Source organism: Biomphalaria glabrata, chromosome 1 (genome assembly GCF_947242115.1).
Source record: "Biomphalaria glabrata chromosome 1, xgBioGlab47.1, whole genome shotgun sequence".
In the NCBI taxonomy this organism is placed as follows: Eukaryota; Metazoa; Mollusca; class Gastropoda; family Planorbidae; genus Biomphalaria; species Biomphalaria glabrata.
The window spans coordinates 28,378,437-28,401,678 of record NC_074711.1 but is presented as its reverse complement, the minus strand read 5'-3'; the positions used below and the strand labels follow the sequence as shown (position 1 = coordinate 28,401,678).

The following is a 23,242-nucleotide window of genomic DNA, read 5'->3' as shown; positions in this document are numbered from 1 at the left end:
AAAGGAAGACGCTTCTTGTAGAGTAGTAGACTTGATTACAATAGAATAGATACAGATTTACGGACATAGCTGACAGCAGAAGATTCCCTTCATGAGTATTAAATATATTTATAGAACAACATCAGCGTCGACTACATATTTGATTGTTTCGGCCTTTCGCCGGTGTTACTGAATTAGTTGAGTTCAGCGTTACTTCCAGTCAGATCTACACTAGACAGATTGCCAAGAATCAACACCGCGCGGAAGCCTTTAACAATATATATATATATATAAATTTATATATATATATATATACAAAAAGGGTGACAAGTCTAACTGCTCCAACTATCGAGGCATTACACTTCTGTCAATAGCAGGAAAGATCTTTGCTCGAGTGTTGCTAGACTGACTAAACCAGTCTTTAGTGGATGAGGTCTTATCTGTAAGCCAATTTGGTTTCAGAGCCGGTAGAGGTACATCTGACATGATATTTGTTTTGCAACAACTACAAGAAAAATGCAAAGAACAGAACCTAAACCTGTAAGCTGCCTTTGTGGACCTCACCAATTCACATATCTAGGTAGTATAGTGTCAAATGATGCATCAATTTCAAGGGAAGTTGATAACCGTCTGGCCAGGGCTAGTAGCGCTTTTGGGCCCCTTCAGGCGAGAGTTTGGAAGAACTAATCGCTCCGCCTGCCTACTAAAATCAATGTCTACCAGGCAGTGGTTCTCTCAACCCTTCTATATGGCTCTGAGACATGGACATTATATAAAAAACAACTAATACTTCTTGAGCGCTTTCACCAAAGATGCTTGCGCTCCATCATGGACATATGGTGGCAGGACCGCACTACAAACAGCGATGTCCTTGTGAACGCCAGTATGAACAGTATAGAGCGACATCTTATGGTCCAACAGCTATGCTGGGCAGGGCACGTATCCGGTATGGGAGACAAATATATGCCAAAGGCAGTCTTTTTTGGTCAGCTAAAAGGTGGTTGACGTAACAGAGGCGCCCCACGGAAACGCTTCAAAGACCAGCTTAGGTGTCAACTTTCCTTGGCTGACATAGAAGAAAGCACCTGGCTGAATGCGGCATCAGAACGAGACAGTGGAGGTCACTCATGAAGGCAGCGGGATACACATTTGAGACCAAAAGAAAATCTGCTGCTGAGGCAAACACAGACGACGAAAAGAAAATCTAAATCGACCACCTGTGGACAATGGTTATGCTTGCCCTGGATGTGGCAAAATATGTAGGTCACAGCTGGGGCTGCGCAGCCACGGAAAATACTGTATTCATCTCTAATCTTCGGACTCGAAGACAAGCCTTATTATTATTATATATATATATATATGTATATATATATATATATTATAAGGTTTTAATGAAAATGAAAGTTCAACAATTATAAAGTTAAATAAAACTGTTTTATAATTGTATGCTTATTCTTTTTTCTTAGCTTTTTTTTAACTTTAAAAAAAATTGGAGATAGTTACATATGATTTTATTTTCTTGTGATTTTGATTGGCTTCACAAACAAAATTAGAATTTATTAACATAATAAAGTTATTTTGCTTTTAGATGGGGAAACAACAGTTTATTATATGACTGATTGGTTAATTTTTTAATTGATTATTTTTTATTAGGAATAAGTCAACTTGATTTGAGAAATATTGTGGAAGAATTAACCTGTTTTAAATTTTTTACCAGACAGAATGAGTGTACATACAAGCTTTCTAAAAATGGTTCTCCTATTAACTTGCATTACAAAATGATCTAATTTTAAAATTATTACTTTTTTAAATTATTTTTTTTCTTTTTATTTAATTGATCCATATCTATAGTTACAAAAACACCTATGCATATTTGTATTGAAAAAGTTTTTAAGATTGTGAGTTTCACTTCACTTACATGGTATATAAAAAGCATAAAAACAGAGACCATGTAAATAGAGGACATAAAAGCTGAGGCTTAAGCTTAGAGTTGTGACCATAATTATTAATGTTTATCTTGACAACTTTTACCTCAAAGCCCCTAATCTTTCCCACATTTTCAAACTTTGTATATTATAAACATTAATAAAAGTAAGGCTTTCTCAACAATCATTTATTAATACTTACTATTATATCATAATATAAAGTATTAGGTTCAACAGGGTAGACTTTGCCTTCTTTGGATTGAAACACCAAAAGTTCCCAGGTAGATGACTTGTAGTAAAATTCAAGATCACTTTCAACTAAAACTAAACACAAGATAGAATGTAAATATGTATAGGTATTCTACTGACAAGGTATAAAATCCAGATTTTTGAATGCCTAGCATCTTAAGTCTAAGTAGCAACATTGCTTTTCCTACTATGCTAAGGCATTCTATAGATGAACTAGAAATTCAATAGAATGACTAGAACAACAACTTCAGGCAAAGTATAAAATGTCCAAGCTAATAAGATACCCCAAGAAAAAAACACAAAATGAACATTAGAGTCTCTGAAAATTAAAAATAGATTTGCATGTATTTAAATCAGTTTTTTTCTCCAACTAATCAAATAGGTACTTATTTTAAAGCAACTAATAATAATCATTTCAAAGAAGGAATTGATAATATAATGAAAAATCTATTTTTTTCAAACTACCCTACCAACAGAAAAAAAAAAAATTATAAATTTTAAATGGGGCAAAAAAATCTGCATGTTTCCATCTACTAATTTATGACTTACTAGCCTTTATATGACCTTAAAAAAATGATACAAAGTGAATATGTCAGTCAAGTTGTGATCTACATCTTTGTCTGTTTTTGTTTTAAGAAGACTGAGAACTACAGAATGGGACAGAAGTATCATAGTTATTACTAAAATTCCCCTATTACTAAACACCTTTTTGTTGATGGAACATATAAAACTGGATAGCACTTATGCCATTCTCTTGTTTTCAGTGTTTTTTATTCACACAGTTCATTCTTATTAGTCATATAAAGCTTGATTATATTATTCACTAACATCTCATATGTGGATACTGTTAGAAAAAACAACAATTTTTGCTATTCTTCTTCTTTATCGTTCTTATTGTTATGTTGGAGTGTTCATATGACTAGACCAATACATGAGATGAACTGCGCAGTGGTTTCCAAATCAGGGAGCTCTCTATATAGTTTTCTTTCTATTGGGGTGATTTGGGGCCAATGTCTTATACAGGCCTCTTGGTAAAGAGAGCAGTTTTGGATGACGTGGTCGGAATTCTCTGGTGATACTCCACATGGGCAGATTTCACTGGTTCCAATTTTGAGCTTTTGGTACATGTGTTGTCGCATTCTGTTGTGTCCGGTCCTGAGTCGAAAGATTAGACGCTGGTCTTGTCGGGATAGCTTATAGTAAGCGTCATCTTTCTTGTGATTTGGATGAAAGCTCGTCCATTTCTCATTTATTTTGTTTACAATTAATTTCTTCATTTCTTCTGGATAGAGTGCAGAGTTTATTTGACAGTTAGTTCTCCCACTCTTGGCGAGTGTGTCAGCCTTCTCATTTCCTTCTAGTTGTATATGGGCTGGTATCCATTGAATAACAGTTTTTTTGCTGTTGTTGTTGAGCTTTGTAAGTGCTGTTCTGAGGTTTTTAATATAAGAGGAATCAGAGTTTTGCATGCTTTGGAGGGTAGTTTTTGCATCGGTTAGCAAGACAATCTGACTGTGAGGGGAACGTGGATGATTTGCTAGCATGGTAGCAACTAGTGCTAGTGCTTCCCTTTCTGTCAGAGAGATCTCCAGTTGCAATGGATTTTTCTAGTTTTCCTCCATCTGGCCATTCGATAAGTATTCCAGCTCCTCCATTTGTGGTGGCTTTATGGGATGCGCCATCCATGTAGACTCTGATCCACTGATTGCTAGGGTAATTGGTATGTAGAAAACAGTTCACTATTTCCTTGAGCTCTGTTGGTTTGTAATCAGATTTTCTTTTTATGTATTCAATATGGTCCCTTATAGTAGGAAGAGGGCTTTCGTCCCAGGGTGGAGATTCATTATAGTGTATCGAGGATTCCAGAGTAATTTTTTCAAGTTGGTGTTTCTTTTTTAGGTTTAGAGATTCCTGTATGAAATTGGTCCTTTTGAGACGTTTTTTTGTGCCAGTTTTGTGGATTTTTGTTGTTCTGAGTGGGTGCCTTTCCAAGGTTTCCAATTTAGTGAATTGGGAAAGGATTTTTATTTCTCTTCTTTCATCCAGAGAGATCAGGGCAGCAGTTTCCTCCATAGCTCTTATGGGTGTTGTTTTGATTGCTCCTGTCATTATTTTTTGCTATGAATTGATATATTACAAACTAAGTGCTTTGTTGTGCCATATGCCCTTCTAAGAATTTATAGAGATTTATTATAACTTATATCTACAATTTAACCAGTGTGATTAATTTAAAACTCAGAAAACAATCATACACATTCATATTTAAAAAGAATCGGGAGTTTTAAGATCAAGAAAAAAATATTCAGAATACTGTGAATTGAAAGATTTACTGAGAAATCTAAATCAATTTTATTAATCATATCAAGTGACATTTCATACTAAATAAGTATAAGTCAATCTATAGAATGCATTTGCATATTTTCTACTTTGCCTGATAAATGACAAGCATTCTATAAAATACTGAATAGCCTAATTTGTCAGTGCTAGATATTTAAACATATAAAAAAAAAAAAGTTTTCAAAAGTACTATTATCTATATATATAATTCTCTTCTTCCCTAAACAGGTCAAACAAGAAGTAAAGGAAAGATCACTCTCTTATTTCTGCGGATAGTCATCTCCACGAAAAAAACAAGGGGGGGGGGGGAACACATTTTCACAGCTCGCTACGGATGGCTGCGCGCTGGACTGTCAAACCCTGCCCGCTCCCATCCCATGTGGGAGGTTTGGACGAGGAAGTAAACTATCGTCAACTCTGAAGGAACATCTGAAACATGTAAAATATTTTACAAACACTAAATAGCAGGGCCGGACTTAAGCATTGTGGGGCCCTATTCGAAACAGATTTCGCGGGGCCAAGTTTGGGTAGGGAAGCGGATAATAAGTCAAATTTAAGAGTTTGTATTAGAAAATAAATTCGCCTATGTATTTTATTCATTCTTTACTACATACAGAATTACTTTACGAGCCTTGCGTGTTGCAAAGTCATACAGTATATCATAATAAATCTGTTTCCCACATAGATCCCGTTCAATAGCAAGAATTACCAAATGTTTCAATCTATCTTTGAGAATTGTTGACCTCAAGTAATTCTTCATTAGTTTGAGGCTCGAGAAGCTTCTTTCAACTGATTACACAATTACGGCTAATGAATAATGCTGTTTTTATCAATAGCGCGTAGGATTGACGTTTTCCATATTGAATGACACCCCAAAATGACAATTTTTAAAATGTATTTCTGTATATTTTAAGGACTTTTTCGTATATTTTGCAATTTCTGGAGATTTTCAGGAGCTCCTGGTAAATCGACAGGAGTGCGCGTGAAATCTGTTTTAAGTTATAAAATGGTTTAATTTAATAATTTATACACCTTGAATTAGCGCAGGTTCTATGAATTGATTTATAAAAATTTTAGTGATAATGTAAAGCAACAACAACAAGAAACAAACTTCTAATACACTTCCATGACATTTTCAATTGCCTCTACCAATAACACACAAGGCAAAAATAGTGAAAACAAAATTATATACTCCTCAGTAAAGATGAACTAAATTACTAGTTGTTAGTTATGTTTTAGATGGAAAGTTATACTAAGAATACCTATTATGAAGAAAGACAAATCAAAGACAGCAAAGAGAAAACCATCACATAGATAAATGTTTCCTATATGAACAAAGTAGACCTATATTTTTAGGTATAAATATACATACCACTCACTTAGCCCTCAATATATAATATTAGTTAAACAAAATAACTCACCTGTAAGTCTCTTGATATCATCATTAGTAAAACCTAAAAAAAAATAATATTTATTTTATTGATAGCTATTTAACAAAAGTAAAGTACAAAATAAATTTTATTTTAATCATTTTATTAAGTTTTGTAATATGTTTAATGTAATATAGTGATACATACCACCTTCACGTTTGATTGCTTTGTAGGACCCATCTCCCAAGAATACCTTGAGGAATATATGAAAAAATAAATTTTAAAGACTTTGAATTTTATTGCTTATAAAACTCTCTTTTCTTAAATATTTGTTTGCTCCAACAACAAATAGATGTTCTAAAGGATAAGGAATGTAAGTCTAAACATATATAGTGAAAATCAATTTGATATATATTATGCATTCTCTAAAAATTAAAAAGGAAATATAAATGTGGTTTTATTTATTTGCATTTGTTTATTTCAATTGTGTCTATACAGTAAAAAAAATGATTAAACAATGAAAGTTAGAACCCATGGAAATCAGGCACCTAATAGTGTTAAGGAGTATACAAAGTGAAAGGAAATATAATTTTGTACTATTAAACATTTGTATATCAGCTTAGTTGCTGTTTGTAGATGGTAAGTAATAACAGGTTAAATTGTCATACTTTTCCATCCACCGCAAGTGGGAGAATTAGTGATGAGTCAGCTAGTGCTTTGTATTATATATATATATATATATATATATATATATATATATATATATATATATATATATATATATATATATATATATATATATATATACAAAAATATTAATGCCAGTTATTAGCATAAAGAGAGCTAGATAGTTTTTTATGCAATTATTTTTTAAGTAAAATACAAATTACTGTGAAGAAAGTTGTACCTTTGGTGCTTTTTTAAATTTTTTCTAAAGTAAAATAAAAATGGTTAAGGAAATATCTTTTTTTTTTCAAAAACTAACAGAATAATTGTCAAGGTAGCAACCCCTTCTCCCCATCAGATTCCAAATCTAAATAATTTAGACAATGTGATGCTTCAAATTTAGATTTGAAATGGTCAACAATTGTCAAAAAGTTCAGGAAAACGGCACAAAGGTGCCGACAGGAGATGCAGACGGTACCCCATCCTGTCAATTATTAAGGAAAAGCCATTGTAACATTTGTAAATGTTGTGTAACAGATGTTTGTTGGATGTAAGTCACTCTATTTTTGAAGGGAAAATGATTTTAAAAAGGGTAATTAAAACTATATTAATTTAATAATTAGCATTAACATACAGCCTTTAATATAATCTTTGCATTAACGTTTAATTTTTAAAATTTTACTATAGCTATTTTTTAATTCTCGTCATCTAAGTCTCTACATAAGTCTTATCTCCCTTAGCTGAGAAATCTATCTACACAAGCCTTATCTTCCTTAGCTCACAGCATTTTTTCTTTGTATTTTATAAACAAAATTAGTTCATTATGACTTATTGATAAAATAATTGGCTCATTTTTTTAATGATTCATGTGTTGTTATTGTTGATGATTGGATGAGTAGAAGTGGTGAAAAAATCAAATTGCAAAAATCTATAAAAGATACATAATTAATATAAGTTGTGTTAAAAGTAAATATTCTTACTGGAGTATCTAACTGGAGTTGAGTCAGAAGATAAGATGGTTCTGTTTCTATTTCTGTGGGACTTGCATAGACATTTATTTGATAAATGTAACCAGGAGGTAAGCCATAGAGAGAGTATCTAGATAGTGAATTAACAGGTTCAACAGACTTGTCAGCCTCAATAGACTGCATTTGCAGAGTACAGGGTGCTGGAGCGAAAAGATGTAAACAAAATGAACAAACTTTAAGTGATTCCAGTATTTCCTACAAGATAGATCATAACCCTATTGTGGGCTAAGTATTAATAAATGCTGAGTTACAGAGAAAAAAGCAAAACAATTTTGCATATAATTGTTTCACTAAAGTAAAAGATGCATTACTTTTTAAAGCTTTCCTCTTTTCAGCTTCCATGTGGCTGAATTTACCAAATATGTTTCATTTTGTTTAAGCATATGCCCCATTTATCTCTCACAACTTTCTTCCTCTTCTTCATTCTCAGTTTACTTGTCGGAGGATTCAGATCAGTAATCCTATATTGGGGATGAACCGCACAGTGGTTTTTCTATGTATAGTTTTTGTTTTATAGCAAGGTTCTGGGGCCAGAGTCTTGTTCGGGCCTCTTGATACAGTATGCAGCTTTGAAGGACATGGCCAGCATTCTCTGGTGAAGCTTCACAAGGGCAGGTTTCGCTCATCCCAACTTTAAGCTTCCGGAACATATGTTGTCTCTTTCTGTTGTGTCTGGTTCTGAGTCAACATTTGGTCACCATTTCACTAAGGGGACAAATGTCCATGCAGGAAAGGACTATATTGTTGATATGATCTTGGTATGTTATTCCTAGCAACCTTCTATGATCAACCACATTTTATCTCATTTCAACCTTTATAGATGACCTTCATGCCTCGCAGGCCTAGGTGGCTGTTAGAATGATGATTGTATTGAGGAGCTGAATGTTGGTCTCCAGGCTGATTGATTTGTTTGCCGTGTAGTTTTTGGAAAATGGCTCCTACTTTCCCTAACATTGCTTGTTATAACCCTGTCTTAATAGAGGAACTGTTCTATTTGTTTAAGCTCGGTATTCGAAAAGAAGGCCATCTATGTGTAACATGGATGGTGCACATTATTATAAGACCAAAATTCTGTGGGCACCAGCTGGGGAGGAAACTATGAAAGTTGTCTATGACCAATCTATGCAGAGATAGTTTGCAGACATATGCACCTAATGGTACAGGATGACCTAAATCTAAGTAAATTTAACTTATAATAGTTATAACATGTTTAAAAAAAAAGAAAATTGTAAACTTTCTTTCACAATAAAAAAAAGGATCAATAAGATTTCCATTTAATATTAGCTGCAATGACAAGATTAACATCATCTTGTATTTGGCATAGTTTCTTATATTGCCTTACATTGCCTTATAGCCTACGTTGGACATTTAGAGAAAATAATAATAATTGAAGAAATATATGTTATTATAACTTATGGAATAAACAATTTACAAATGCAATATTTGCGAAAAAAATGTACTAGACCAAGACAAATTTATTTTACTGTTAAGAATTGAAAAATATTTATTTAGTTTTAATAGACTTTTACTTGTTGTTCCTGTAGGTCCACTAACAAAAGGAGTTGGACTAGTTGATAAAGGAGTTGTTTCAGAAGATGTAACACTTCCTGTTGGTGCAGTTTCTGTAGGTGTGATAGATGGTGTAATTTCTTCTGTAGTGGATTCTTCTGGTGGCGGTGGTGAGCTCTCAGATTGAGGTGTTGATTCTGAACCATAATGTATCACTGAAAAATCAGTTGTTGTTTTTTAAAACAGTTATATGAAACATATGTTGTGTATGTGAATGTATTTTGTTTGCTCCTTTTCAATATTAAAATTAAATATTGAGTTTTTTTTACCTTTACATGATTCATATCGAACTTCATTAGGAGTGCTTGTTGAAATAAATACCATATCTGTTTGTTGAGCATTTTCTACTGCATCAGGTGTTAATTTCTGTTAAAAAGAACATTAAGATATCAAGTTCTGATAAAATCACATGTTTTATGTTAAATTCATTTAACTAAGACAATATCTTTTACATTTTCTGCAAAATTAAATTATTACAAATATGAATTGTTGGTTATGATTACAGTAATATTAAACATAAAATATTTTTAACCTCTGGAATGTAGATCTGTCCACTATATGGAGGGATCTCAGTATTTTCATTTGGATGAATATATAATATAAATGCTTTTTTGTTATTTGGTAGATCTAAGGTATCCACTTTACTAGAAAACAAACCTGAAAAGAAATTGAATTTCAAAAATCTGAAGACTACTAACATGAAACTGCAAATCAATACATCTACAACAGTGATGCCCAACCTAATTCAACCTGTGGGTCATTTTAATTTCCAACACTCGTGTCGTGGGCCACATGCCGAAAAGGAACAAAAACTAAATGAAATCGACCTCAAACTATTTGATTAATGAATGACACATTGAAAGTTTATCCTTTTTTTATGCGTCTGAAAATGGCTTCATATATTTACTTAAAATGTAAGCAAAATAGTAGCTAGTTTTACCACCGACTCATTTTTTGTGACTTTTTAGAAAATACTCTCATAAATCCTTCAATCTCTAGGCGTAGTTTAATTATTTTTTTTATTCACAGTTCAAACCAAGTATGCAGTTCAATTTGTTTCATAATGCCATTTACATGTTGCTCTTTTTTTAAACAGCAACACTTTCTTTAAAATTAAATATGTTGGCTTATTATTATGTTCCAAAAAAAAGTAAAGATCCGTTCACTTTTCCGGGTAGATTCTACATTCCCATTTCATAAATTTACAAATGTTAAAGGTTAATAGTGAAGGCCCTAACATAGGAAAAGATACATATTTTAACCTTTTTTTTTAAGAAGGGGGGATTTTCTACACTTTGTGCTGACACTTAAGTGGGCCAGATAGAACCATGTCGCAGGCCAGATGTGGCCCATGGTCCATATTTTGGGCATCACTGATCTATAATATGGTTTTCAGGAAAGGTAACAAAAAAATACAGCTGTTTTTTTTTCTGTGATGTATCAAATTATCTTAACATTATTTGCAGGATATACTGATTAATATTTTGCCAATTTCCTTACTTGCTATTGTTGCAGCATCTACAGGAAGGCTTTCAGTAGAAGAAACAACTGTTAAGAAAAATATATTAGCATTAAAAATAGTAAAACACAGCCTTTTGGAAGCAGATATGGTATTTTGTTTTTGAGGTGGGTGGGAAGAGTGTGTGTTCTTCATTTTTTTACTATGTGTGAACTTGTATAAGTAAACTTTTTATCTTTTTAGAAACAATTTATACATAAAAAAAAATAATCTTGCAATTAGATGAATTCAAAAGTATAAGTAGACAAAAATTGAGAGAACTTGTGAATGAACCTTCTGATGTGTGTACTATTGAATTAATTTATTTTGTTTGTCAATAACAAAACTTATGTAAAGAAAAAAAAATTAATATCACATTACTACTTTTCATGCTATATTTAAAAAAAAAATGCAACATAAAAAATGTTACTAAATTTATAAAATATGTTTTGCTGTTTAAACTTTAAGATAAAATTGCTGTAGGATTCAGTATAACACATTTTTATCAGCACCTGAAAGCAAACTCTTTAAATTTTTAAATAAATATAATGCCATTTACCTGATTACTATACATGTTAAAAAATAAAGGAATGTTGAAAGAAATTTCAAATAATTTTACAAATAACTAAAATTTTGTAACTATTTCAATATTGTTCACATGTAGGTGTGCAGATGCCAAATTTGTGTTAAAAAGATATATTTAAATTACTGTAAAAGTAAAAAAAAATACTTGCCGTAAGTTAAATAAACCACTTCATAATTCTGAATAGAATATACTGGCTGAAAAAAAATTGAATAAATTAATTTCTGGTAACTGTGATAAAAAGAAAAATAATATTTAAAATATAAATAAATTTCCCTCTTTCTGTCTTTCAGCCTCACTTGAAGAAATTGGGATTGTACTGAGAGAAATTTGCAAAGGAAGTAGTTTATCCAGAAAGTTTTTTTCAATGAGATATTCATGAAATCCACAAATCATTCATTATTCTTTTGTTTAATTGCAATCTTGTTGACAAGTTTCTAATTTCTGTTTCGCCTAATGTTAAGTGAGTACCAATGTTGTCCAGCCATTGCTTTGTATCAAGCACTTGATTCCAATATGCCAACTCAGCATCTTCACTAGAAAGCAACCTTTGTTCAATTAATTCTTGTACTTTTTGTAAAAAACATTTACATCAATTGGTGGATCACTGGTACAGTTTTTTGTGTGAAGTGAAACTCCTTTGAAAAGGTTACTATCCACAGCAGTGGCTGCAATTTTTTATAAGGACCTGGGATGATTTGCCTTTCTTCCAAAATCTGTATAACAGCCTAGATTTTTAAAATCTGCTCTGCGCTCGTGCAAATTCAAACTTAACTCTTGGAGCACATCGTACATCAATCCAGGTCTAGTACAAATTCAGTAGAAGTAATCTTTTGCTACAAGTCTCCATAGATGCATTGATCTTTTTTGTCTCTGGTTGAGTCAAGTTTTGCTTCTTCAAAATGTTGTACAAAAACTTCATAATCTTCCCAAACTGCTAAAACAGAATGGAATCTCAATGTAACCCATCGCATACTTAGCATAATCTTCCCAAACTGCAATTTTTGGGTGAAGAATGATAAACTACATACAGCTAATCATGAATGCCTTAAATGCCCACATTGAAACATTGAAAAAGGTGCAGGTATGGCATACCTGTGCGTAGCATCACAAAAAAAGCACTATATATATATATATATATATATATATATATATATACACAGAGAGAGAGAGAGAGAAACAGAGAGAGAGATGGTTATATTTACCTCATTACTAGGCTTCAAATAAAATGAATCAGAAGGACCATATATTGCTTGAAGCTTTTTGTCACTATTGTCAATAAAGGTTATATATTTATTATCATCAACTGAGACCCCAGAAATGAACTTAGTAGATATAGCATCAACGTTTTGCTGTGACATAGTTAGTAAACAACGAGTTATGGTTGTTGGTGTACTTTCTACTGAAGTAGATTTTGATGTTTCTCCAGATACTGTTGTCCCTGATGTTGTTGCTCCAGATACTGTTGTCCCTGATGTTGTTGCTCCAGATACTGTTGTCCCTGATGTTGTTGCTGCAGGTACTGTTGTTCCTGATGTTGTTGCTGCAGGTACTGTTGTTCCTGATGTTGTTGCTCCAGATACTGTTGTTCCTGATGTTGTTGCTCCAGATACTGTTGTTACCAATGTTGTTGCTCCAGATACTGTTGTTCCTGATGTTGTTGCTCCAGATACTGTTGTTACCAATGTTGTTGCTCCAGATACTGTTGTTCCTGATGTTGTTGGTCCAGATACTGTTGTTCCTCCAGATACTGTTGTTTCTATTGTTGTTGCTCCAGTTGCTGTTGTGACTGAAGTTTCAGTTACTGACACTGCAGGTGAGGAGGATGTACTAGTTCCAATTGGTGTAGACACTAATGTTGATTCAACTACTGTTGTTTCTATTGTAGTAGATGTAGTAGTTGCAGATATTGTTGTTGGTTGTTCTGTAAAAGTAATTTTGTATCATTTAGAAAAAAAACAACTAACAAATTTATTATTATATGTTACTTTTCTTAACAAAAAAAAATCTTTTATCATATCACCTTGGCACACTTGATATTCAACTGTATTGTTTATTAGAGATACCACAAGCACAGTTTTCTCAGCATTTAGTGTTGATAATGCTTCAGGCGTAATAGTCTATAAACAAACATTTAAAAAAATCATAGTTAAACACTATTAGAGTATTTTAACAAATTAATTTATGCAGTGGCGTAGCTAGGGTATTTGATGCCTGGTGCGGCAGGTCCTCATGAAAAAAAAGTCAATATTTCTATGAATACCATCAAGATTTTTTTTAAATTTGAGGATTCAATAGTAGGGAAAGCGACACAAATTCATACAGCATCATGATATTGCTAAAATTTGATGATAATTACTAGAAGAATTTGGTCCAATGAAAAAAAAAATCTAACTGTAGCTCTTATATGTGTGTTTCTACAGAATCTTTGTGCTTTTGCCTGGTAGATGTATTACTTTACCTTGTTGAGAAGAGTAAGCAGGGGTAGCAAAAAAAAATATTTTTCTTTAGTAGTACATCCACTTTCTAAAAACTTTGGCATTGGCTGGAAGAAGGAGACTTTCCAAAGCTTTCTGGCCTGTCCTATTGCTGAATTTGTGTTTACATTTCAACATTACAATTGTTCTGTAGTCACAGATTAATAATAAATTACTGTAGACGTTACTATTTAATAATGATAATAACGAGACTGTCTTGATCAAGGTAGACATATATAACTAACTTTTTATTTCCGTCCGATTCTTTGCTTTCGCATAAAACATAAACAACAAACAATGACGTAATATCTTCTAATATTAACACATCCTTCCTTTTGAAGCTATCATCACATCCTTCCTTTTAAAGTTCTTAATAATTATATTTACAAGGAATTTTGACAACTCGACCACTTCTGGTTGTCTTGACCGGCACAGCAAGTTCTTTAGATGTTGGTTTATAATTGTCTGTTTCTTTTGTTCTAACAGTTTGCTGTTCATTGTCTTCGTCGGTGTCATAGTACCCAGAGATGTCTTCTTCGGTTTAAAAACCATTGATTTCGTCTGTATGTTTTCCCATCATTTGTCTTTATGATGTAAGATCTGGGTAATGTATGTTTCTTAATGACGACTGCTTTCTGCCATGTTTGTTCTAGACGAACTCTCACCTTCTCCCCGACAGAGTAGTCTTTAGGTAACCTTGCTTTTGTATCGTATCTCACTTTGCTTTTCCTCTGCCGTTCGTTGAGTAATGTCTCTGCATTTTCAGCTACCGATGGTTTCAATAGTTTGGGATCAGTTGGAATGATGTTCCTTAGTCTTCTACTCATCAGCAGTTGTGATGGCGAATAAAGCAGTCCGCTTATCGGAGTATTTCTATACTCGAGCATAGCGAGATATGGATCTTTCCCACTTTTGTATGCTTTGTTGAATATCTGCTTTACGATACCAACATACACCTCACTTTGTCCATTTGATTGAGGGTATCTGGGACTTGATGTTGTTATCTTGAAACCCCATTCAGAAGCAAACTCTCTATATTGATAGCTATTGAATGGCATATTGTCGCTCACTATTTCTTCTGGTATGCCATGTCTAGCAAAAATACCTATCATTGCCCTGATAACACATTCTGCTGTTTTGTTCTCCAGTCGTTTTATTTCAGGATATTTAGAGAAATAGTCCACAACAAGCAAATAGTCATTGTTTCGCCATTCAAACAAATCTGTCGCAACCTTTTTCCATGGTCTGTCTGGTACAGCATGAGGTAGCAATTTTTCCTTCACAGCTTTGAAGTGTTTCGAACAACATTTTACAGCGAAATGATTTCTCTTTTTACCTTTTCGGCATGTCTGTCCAAATGCTGGGCAATTGTATTTTCCATGAGATCCACCACAAGATCTGCAATCTCTAATGAAACTTGTGACATGATTCTTTGCCATATTTTCTTGTGAGGTTTTGAATGGCTTTCTATCTTCTGTCTTCTTTAATTTATTAGCAGCATCCACATGTATTCCTTTCATATCTATCATTTGGTTCTGGGTATGCTTGTCAGCACGAATTATGCTTGCTGCCTTCTCTAAAGTTAAGTCTACATCTCTCAGAAGTCTCTCCCTCACTTGATCCGACTGTATGCCACATACCAATCGATCTCTGATGAGTTCATCTCAAAGGTTGTCAAACTTGCATTCTTTTGCCAAATTCTTTAACTCAGTATAATACTGTTCAAACGTTTCTCCGTCTTTTTGCTTTCTTGAAATCTGTCATACACAGTGTTGGACTTAGGCAAAAAATGATTCTGAAACCTTTCAATTACTTTGTCTACAGTCTCATCTTCACATACTTGAAAAGTATTGTAGATGTCGCGAACTGGTTCACCGATCAGGTGTAACAATAAAGCTTTCTCCACTGGCTCGGGCTTCGTATTTTTTTCAGTGGCAACCATAAACAGTTCAAAACTTTGTCTCCATTTTTTCCATCTTTCAGATAGATTACCGTCTAGTGATAACGGTTTAGGAGGATCGAATAATTCCATTATTCGTACAGATTCTAGATTCTATGTCTAGATCTAGATCTAACAACATGAACTAACGACACCACAAATAAAATGTACTTTTAGCAATTTAGAAACCACTAGATCTAAATCTACCTGTTACCAGCACTTTAAAGCAATGTGACACTAGATTTGACACCTAATCTAACACCAGATCTGACACAAGATCTGAAAACAAATCTGACACCATGTTCAGTAGTCACAGATTAATAATAAATTACTGTAGACGTTACTATTTAATAATGATAATAACGAGACTGTCTTGATCAAGGTAGACATATATAACTAACTTTTTATTTCCGTCCGATTCTTTGCTTTCGCATAAAACATAAACAACAAACAATGACGTAATATCTTCTAATATTAACACAACAATAATCTTGACATGAAACAAAAAATAAAAGTTGAAATGTAAAAATATGGGCATTAAAATTGATAAGAAGTAGTGAATTCTTTCCAGAATGACTAAAACTAAAAAGAATCACAATGAAATGAAAATAAGCTACCAAAGTTAACTAGAGTCAAGAGGCATATTAATAAAATCCTAGATTTAGATGAAACCCGTGTACTGAACAATTTAATTAAAAAAATGTAGCAACAAAATTTTGTCCCTAATTATAATACACAGCATTGAACAATGAATGTACCATGTGACTCTGAAGAAAGTGTAAAAGTGCGTTGGCTTTAGAGCTTTAAACTAATGTAATTAAATTGATTCAAGATAATCTGCTGCTGATATGTATTGTAAGGAAGCATAAAGGAGAAAAACAAAGCGAAATAAATACATTTGTTAGTTTTTCTTCCTTTGTTATACAAATATGTAGTTTTTACTGACAAAGTTCATCCTCAGCTTGATGTCCCCATCACTTGATGCCCAGTGCGGCCCACACCACTGCTAGCTACGCCACTGAATTTATGTCACTTAGGTTTAAAAATACAGATATACTATCTATACTATTTTTGTTAATAACAGCTTTATTGAAAAACAAAAATTTTATAAAACTGAAACATTGTGTAATGTATAATAACCTCAGGAGTATATGGCTTTCCTTCAGATGGTACTTTTATGATGTCAGTTGGTAGAACTTGCAACTTTACTACATAAAAAGGCACTTCTCCTGAAGGACTAACTTTCCAGATTGTGGTGTCATAATCATCTGTAATTTAATCATTGAAATATTTGTCATATTGCTGGCACAAGATGTCACAGAAATACGCAAGAAAAGTAATGGAAATCAGGCCCCTACAGTGTTGCAACAATTTACCTACCTAGGATCTATCGTCCTGAGACATGACGTTAAAATGCGCTCCTCTTTGCTTAGCACTTTTGGAGCTCAAAAGTGTCCTACTTCTTTTACTATATTGTGTCTGCCTCCTCTTTTTCTCAGTTTACCTCCATTACCCATCACTCTGTCTCCTTATCTTTAAAATCTCACTACGTCTTAGACCAGTGGACCGCGATGGGTAAAAGGGGATAAAGAGATCCTGGTATATGAGTAGATGCCTATCCGAGGATAAACAACCAAAACACAGTAATTTGGCTCTTAGTTCCCCTAGATTTGATGCCCAAATGGTCTGCTCTAGGTCAATCGGTTGGTCACAATGAGCTACCAGCATAGGTCATTGACCTATTCTGGAGGGCAGTGGCTAAAGGGTCAATCATGTCCAATGCAGCAGCTTACTGAGTATAGCACCTGTGTAGTCCTGGCTGGCTCATTCTGGACATCTGAATGTCTTGTCCTATTGTTGGACTTTATGGCGGGTGCGGAGCACAGGTGCCGAACTACTACAAATATCCATGGACAATAAAAAAAACTACTTGCCCCAGATTTATTTCTGGACAAGAGACACCGGATAAAGAAAAAAAAAGGAGGAGGCCACAAGAATCTGTACTACATGGCCATCATTCCTGGTGGTCAGGTGCACAGAAAAGGAGAAAGATGATCCCTTTTCTCATCTACAAGGGACTCAAGTCAGTAGTGGTAGAGCCCAAGAGTGTATCAAAGCTGCACAAATCATCTGAACTTCTCGTAAAGTTGATAGCAAGATACACTCTGATGGGCATCTACGAGGCAGAAGAATCTGCTATCTCCATGAGGATGTCATGCCACACAAGAGTATGAATACCAGCATAGGTGTCATTAGCTCTATAGGCCTGCTGGAATGTTCCAAGAAGGAAATGGTGGAGAGAATTGAAAGAGTCATCCATGACCGGCGCATTACAAGGTGCTGGTATGGTGAGGAGGTTAAAACCGGCACTATTATCCTCACAATTGGAACTAGGACACCGCCAGAGTATGTGACGCCAGGATACCTATGAGTTCCAGTGAGACAGAGTATGTGACGCCAGGATACCTATGAGTTCTAGTGAGACCTTACATACCTAACCCCATGAAGTGCTTCAAGTGCCAGGGTTAAGAAAACGGTGCAGCAGTCTGAAAGAGGAAAACTGTGTGTGCCAGATGTGCTGGAGAGGGTCATGAGGACAAGGGCTGCACATCCCAGTTCAAATGCCCAAACTGTCACGCTGGCCACTCAGCCTACTCCAAGGACTGCCCTGTAGGAGTACAAGGCAAGAAATGGATGTACCTTTAGCCAGACGAAGTTGGCTGTATTGGTCCTACCCAAGGGCCAATTCGGCTTGACAAAGACATACGCCCTAAGGGGAGAAACCAAACTAAAGAAGATACCCGAAGTGAGGGAGGAGGAAATAGCCCAAAAGGGGGTGTCCTCCTCTCTATTCAAACCTAAGTCTAAAAATACAGAGGTCACTGGAATAAAGGGACATCCCTCCGGGGGCCTACCAAGGCCTAATAGCTCCAAGTAGGTCATTTAGAATAAGCTATGGATTCCAGAATTGTGCAGTGGAACTGTAGAAGCCTCAAGGCCAATTATGAGGAAATGCAGCTACTGATGGACTTGGAGACTCCTGTAGCTGTGTGCTTACGGAAAATATTTCTGAAAGACAGTATCAGTTTCCGAAGCTACATCTATTACATCAGGACTGTTGAGGATGCGGAAAGAGCATCAGGTGGAGACTGTATACTTGTGAAAGACAGCATTCCCCATGAGAGGGTAGAACTACAATCCACACTACAGGCCGTAGCAGCTAGGATATCCCTATACAAGGTTATCACTTGCCGCAGCTTGTATCTACCTCCAGGCGCTCCATTGAATCCAACAGACACGGAGAAGTTAATAAAACAACTCTCTCAGCCCTACATAATCCTTGGAGATTTCAATGCCCATAACACTATGTGGGGATCCAACAATACTGACACAAGAGGTCGTATGCTGGAGGATATCTTCCTCCATGATTTATGTGTACTTAATGATGCATCCCCGACCTACTTGCATCCGAGAACTGGATCTCTCAAGTGCATTGACCTCACCGTATGCATCCCTGGACTTCTGGAGGATTTTAAATGGTCAGTAAGCAATGATTTATGGGGAAGTAATCACTTCCCAATCGTTATTGCTAGCAATCTCTCCTCTTTGGGTAGATCTCAGTGGTGGAAGCTGAATAAAGCCGATTTAGAACAATTCCAAAAAAGACGCTCAAGGATATCACAGAAAATATCCTTAATGAACAGATTCCAACTGATATCTTTGCTAGCAAGCTACTTGATATTGCCAGGAAAGTTGTACCCCTGACCTACACAAATCCAAAACGGCCTAGCAAACAATGGTTTTAAACAACTAGCAAAAGTGCTAATGACGATAGGAAAAAACATTTGACTGTTTTAAAAAAGAATCATTCCCAGGAAAATCTAAAGCTATTCAGGATAGCTAGAGTGAATGTTAGACAAAACATACGGTCAGCCAAAAGAAATTCCTGGAGAAATTTAGTTTGTAGTCTGGATGACAAAACTTCTGCTAGAGCGGGCTGGAAGGCAGTTAGGCGGATCAAAGGGAAAGAATCAAAATGCAATAGAGCATTCAAAAAACCAAGGACAAATTGTTCAGTACCCCAGAGATATAGCTGACTCCTTTGCATGCTCAATAGCAGATAAATCATCCACTGCACACTGCATGCCAGAATTCCAAAAAGTTTAAAATCAGGGAGGAAAGACATTTCATTGAAGACTATAACAACCGTTCTCACTTGGAGTTTAAGGGACTAGCTGGACAAATCACATTACACAGCGCCAGGAGAAGATGAAATCCATTATCAGTTCCTTAAGCATCTTCCCGAACCCTCATTGGAAACTGCTAAAAATCTATAACTGTGTATGGCAAACAGGCGCTTTCCCAAACAATTGAAGGAAGGCCACAGTTATGCCAATACTTAAATGGAAAAAGATGGGTCTGACCCAGCTAACTATCGCCCACTAGCAGTAACAAGCTGCAACAGCAAAACCATGGAAAGGATGATAAATAATAAGTTGGTTCCTTGAAGAAAGAAAAAAATCTCTAACTATAATACAACTTGGAAACATGACATTCTACGTGACCTGGAGCTTATGGGGCTTAAGTGACACCTTCCCTCCTTTTTGAGGGAATTCCTAAACGATCAGAAATTTAAGGTTCGAATAAGCGATTCCGCTTCTGACACTTATGATGCATATTGATCAAACAGCCTGTGTGTACTGGTATAAAACTTATCAAAAGCAAAAGAAAGGAGGTGGCCTGAAAGAAAGAGGAAGAAAGCTGCCCTATCTGATAGTCCTAAAACAGATGCCACTAAAAAATTGGCTTCTTTAGTCACAGCAGTTTCTGAAGGAGCTATGTATAATTGAAATTATTTCTTCATGAAATTTTCAAACATAATATATACTGAGTCAAAAAAAACCAACAACCACTAACCTGTAATAAGTTTGGAAGAATCTGGCAATAATCCATTTGATCCTTGAGCTGCAAAAATTGGAGAACAAATTTTTGAATGTTAGTATTAATAATAAAACTTTAACAAAAATTAATCAAATGAGCTAAATTTTGTTTTCTTTTATGTGTGTGTATATATAAATAAACTTACGAAATTTAATATATAACTCTCGAGTTTCATTACCAGTAAATGTTATCTGTAAGTAAATAAAATATGACGAATTATGGTATAGCAATAATTCATACTAAGGACTAAACTACTGTAAATCAGGTTATAATTGTGTCAATTATATAGCTTTTAAGTGGAATGGTTTTATTTTGATGAGGGGGGGGGGGGCATTCATATCTGAATGTTTTTTTTACACTAAAAATGTAAATTTGACCTGTATTCTTTTTAAATAAATGTCATTAGATATTTGTAAATTTAAGTTTAAAAACACATTAATATAATAGTGTTTAAATCATGAAAACACTTTTATATGCAATAGTTAGGAGTTTGACTTGTTAGTCAAATGACTAAATTTCAATAACATTTTATCCATAACATTCTCATCTAAGCAATGTTAAACTGGTTTAGCAATTCAATATTTATTCATGAAATATAATAAAAAATTTGGTACAAAACCTTAATTTATTTAAAAAAAATAAGTGGCACTAACCTTATCTTTAGAAATCAAAACTTCTGAACCAGGAGATAAGTTTATAGACTGGATATTACCATTTTGATTATTTATAAAATCTATTTTCTGAGGATTATCATTAAAAGATGAACTGGTTGCTAAACTTGTTGCAGAACCATCAACAGGTTGAGCGATCATAGATGATGTACAGGATTTAACAGTTGTTTTGATAGTTCCAGATGTAGTAAATCTAGATGTACTTTCTCCAGTAAATAATGTTCCTGATGTTGTTCCTCCTGTTGTTTGCAAAGTAGTTGCTCCTGTTGTTCCTGAAGTTGTTGCTCCTGTTGTGGTTGCTTCTGTTGTAAATTGTGTTGAGGGAGTTGCAGTTGTTATTTCTGTTTTTTTAGTTGGAATAAAAAATTGTTATTTAATAATAATTTCATTGTAAGTTAAGTTTTAAATTTAAATAAAAACAAAAAATGTTATGATTTTGCCCACCTTCACAGACTTCATATTTTACAGTAGTGTCTTTAGGGATTACTACAAACACAGTTTTTTCCTCTTTCAGTTTTGGTAATGTACTAGATGTATCATTCTAGAAAATATAAATAGGGACAAAAATAAATTTGAATACAAATTAATAATTGTAAACCAAATTATGTTGTTTTTTTAAAAGCATATCTTTTAATGGTTATTTAAAAATTATAACAATATTCATAAACTAAACAACCATCAGCTTTTCTATGCAGCATCAAATTTAAAAAGGTTCAATAACCAATTACAAGACATATACAAACCAAGGGGATATAAGGAGTTCCTTTGTCTGGAACAGTAAATGACTCTGTAGGTTTTATTACTACCAGTACAAGAAATTCATCTGGAGCTCCTGGGGGACTAACTATGTAGACTGTACTTAGTCCTGTGATAAAGTCAGTGAAATATTTTCAATACAAATCTTATTGAAAATCTTTTCTCTATTGATACACATACACTTTCTAAATTTTTAAATAAGAGCTTCAAAACAAAACATGCACAATGAACATGATTCTTTGAATCACAGGAAAAAGGACAGAATGTATACAAGTGCTTTGATATTTACCAAATAGAAAAGTTAAACTTGTACTTACCAGGAATATTTTTGATATCTTCTGGCACATCATTAGAAGAATCTTTAGCTGCATATATTATAGATTTTATTAAAATTACATACATTTATAATAATTTTTTACAAATATAGATAAAAAGTCTATCTTAAATACAGCTAGCTGCTCTTTTTCTAAAAAAAAAATATTTTTCAAAAAGACTCAACTTACGATATGTAAAGTATATTGGTTTGGATTCCTCAACAGGATTAAAAGTTCTCTGTAATAAAAAAGAAATGTAATAGCATGTCAAAAATAAATAATTTTATTTTTTTTAAAACTAGAAAGCTTTTTGAGCTTTAAAAAAACATTTTGTTCAAGTATCACTATTATGTACATATATATTAAAAGCTAAACTAACCTCATCTACAGGAACCAACACTTGGCCTCCATTAGGTAAGTCAATAGTTTGGAGCTTTCCACGAGAATTATCAATGACACCAATTTGGGGAATATCTTCAGAGCTTGGTAAGTTGGTTGTGACAGGGTTAAATTTGCTATCAACTGGTTGACGTGTCATGGATACACCACAAGGTCCAGCAGTTGTTACTGTACTTCCAGATGTGGTTGGTCCTGTTGTTCCTGATGTGGTTGCTCCTGTTGTTCCTGAAGTGGTTCCTCCTGTTGTTACCAATGTGGTTGCTCCTGTTGTTGTTGCTCCTGTTCTTCCTGATGTGGTTGTTCCTGGTGTTGTTGCTCCTGTTGTTCCTGATGTGGTTGGTCCTGTTGTTCCTGATGTGGTTGCTCCTGTTGTTCCTGAAGTGGTTCCTTCTGTTTTTACCAATGTGGTAGCTCCTGTTGTTGTTGCTCCTGTTCTTCCTGATGTGGTTGTTCCTGGTGTTGTTGCTCCTGTTGTGGTTGCTTCTGTTGTAAATTGTGTTGAGGGAGTTGCAGTTGTTATTTCTGTTTTTTTTAGTTGGAA

At 34.2% G+C, this 23,242-nt stretch overlaps 2 protein-coding genes across 2 annotated transcripts in view; both read right to left on the bottom strand.

The window, feature by feature from the left end:
• LOC106074993 (mucin-2) overlaps nucleotides 1-10,792 on the bottom strand; it is a 40,192-nt gene extending 29,400 nt beyond the window's left edge. The window contains exons 1-8 of the mRNA XM_056045178.1: nucleotides 10,624-10,792; nucleotides 9,656-9,780; nucleotides 9,393-9,489; nucleotides 9,084-9,278; nucleotides 7,507-7,694; nucleotides 6,068-6,113; nucleotides 5,912-5,944; nucleotides 2,107-2,228 (exon numbers count right to left, since the gene is read on the bottom strand). Coding sequence (XP_055901153.1) covers nucleotides 2,107-2,228; nucleotides 5,912-5,944; nucleotides 6,068-6,113; nucleotides 7,507-7,694; nucleotides 9,084-9,278; nucleotides 9,393-9,489; nucleotides 9,656-9,780; nucleotides 10,624-10,777 — 960 coding nt within the window. The 5' untranslated portion in view covers nucleotides 10,778-10,792. The remainder of the gene's footprint in view (nucleotides 1-2,106; nucleotides 2,229-5,911; nucleotides 5,945-6,067; nucleotides 6,114-7,506; nucleotides 7,695-9,083; nucleotides 9,279-9,392; nucleotides 9,490-9,655; nucleotides 9,781-10,623) is intronic.
• A 519-nt stretch (nucleotides 10,793-11,311) lies between these two features.
• Nucleotides 11,312-23,242, bottom strand: part of LOC106070820 (mucin-19) — a 112,929-nt gene continuing 100,998 nt past the window's right edge. The window contains exons 215-226 of the mRNA XM_056044148.1: nucleotides 22,682-23,223; nucleotides 22,492-22,540; nucleotides 22,306-22,353; nucleotides 21,976-22,097; nucleotides 21,677-21,773; nucleotides 21,215-21,573; nucleotides 20,707-20,752; nucleotides 20,538-20,585; nucleotides 16,761-16,888; nucleotides 13,228-13,324; nucleotides 12,410-13,128; nucleotides 11,312-11,401 (exon numbers count right to left, since the gene is read on the bottom strand). Coding sequence (XP_055900123.1) covers nucleotides 11,327-11,401; nucleotides 12,410-13,128; nucleotides 13,228-13,324; nucleotides 16,761-16,888; nucleotides 20,538-20,585; nucleotides 20,707-20,752; nucleotides 21,215-21,573; nucleotides 21,677-21,773; nucleotides 21,976-22,097; nucleotides 22,306-22,353; nucleotides 22,492-22,540; nucleotides 22,682-23,223 — 2,330 coding nt within the window. The 3' untranslated portion in view covers nucleotides 11,312-11,326. The remainder of the gene's footprint in view (nucleotides 11,402-12,409; nucleotides 13,129-13,227; nucleotides 13,325-16,760; nucleotides 16,889-20,537; nucleotides 20,586-20,706; nucleotides 20,753-21,214; nucleotides 21,574-21,676; nucleotides 21,774-21,975; nucleotides 22,098-22,305; nucleotides 22,354-22,491; nucleotides 22,541-22,681; nucleotides 23,224-23,242) is intronic.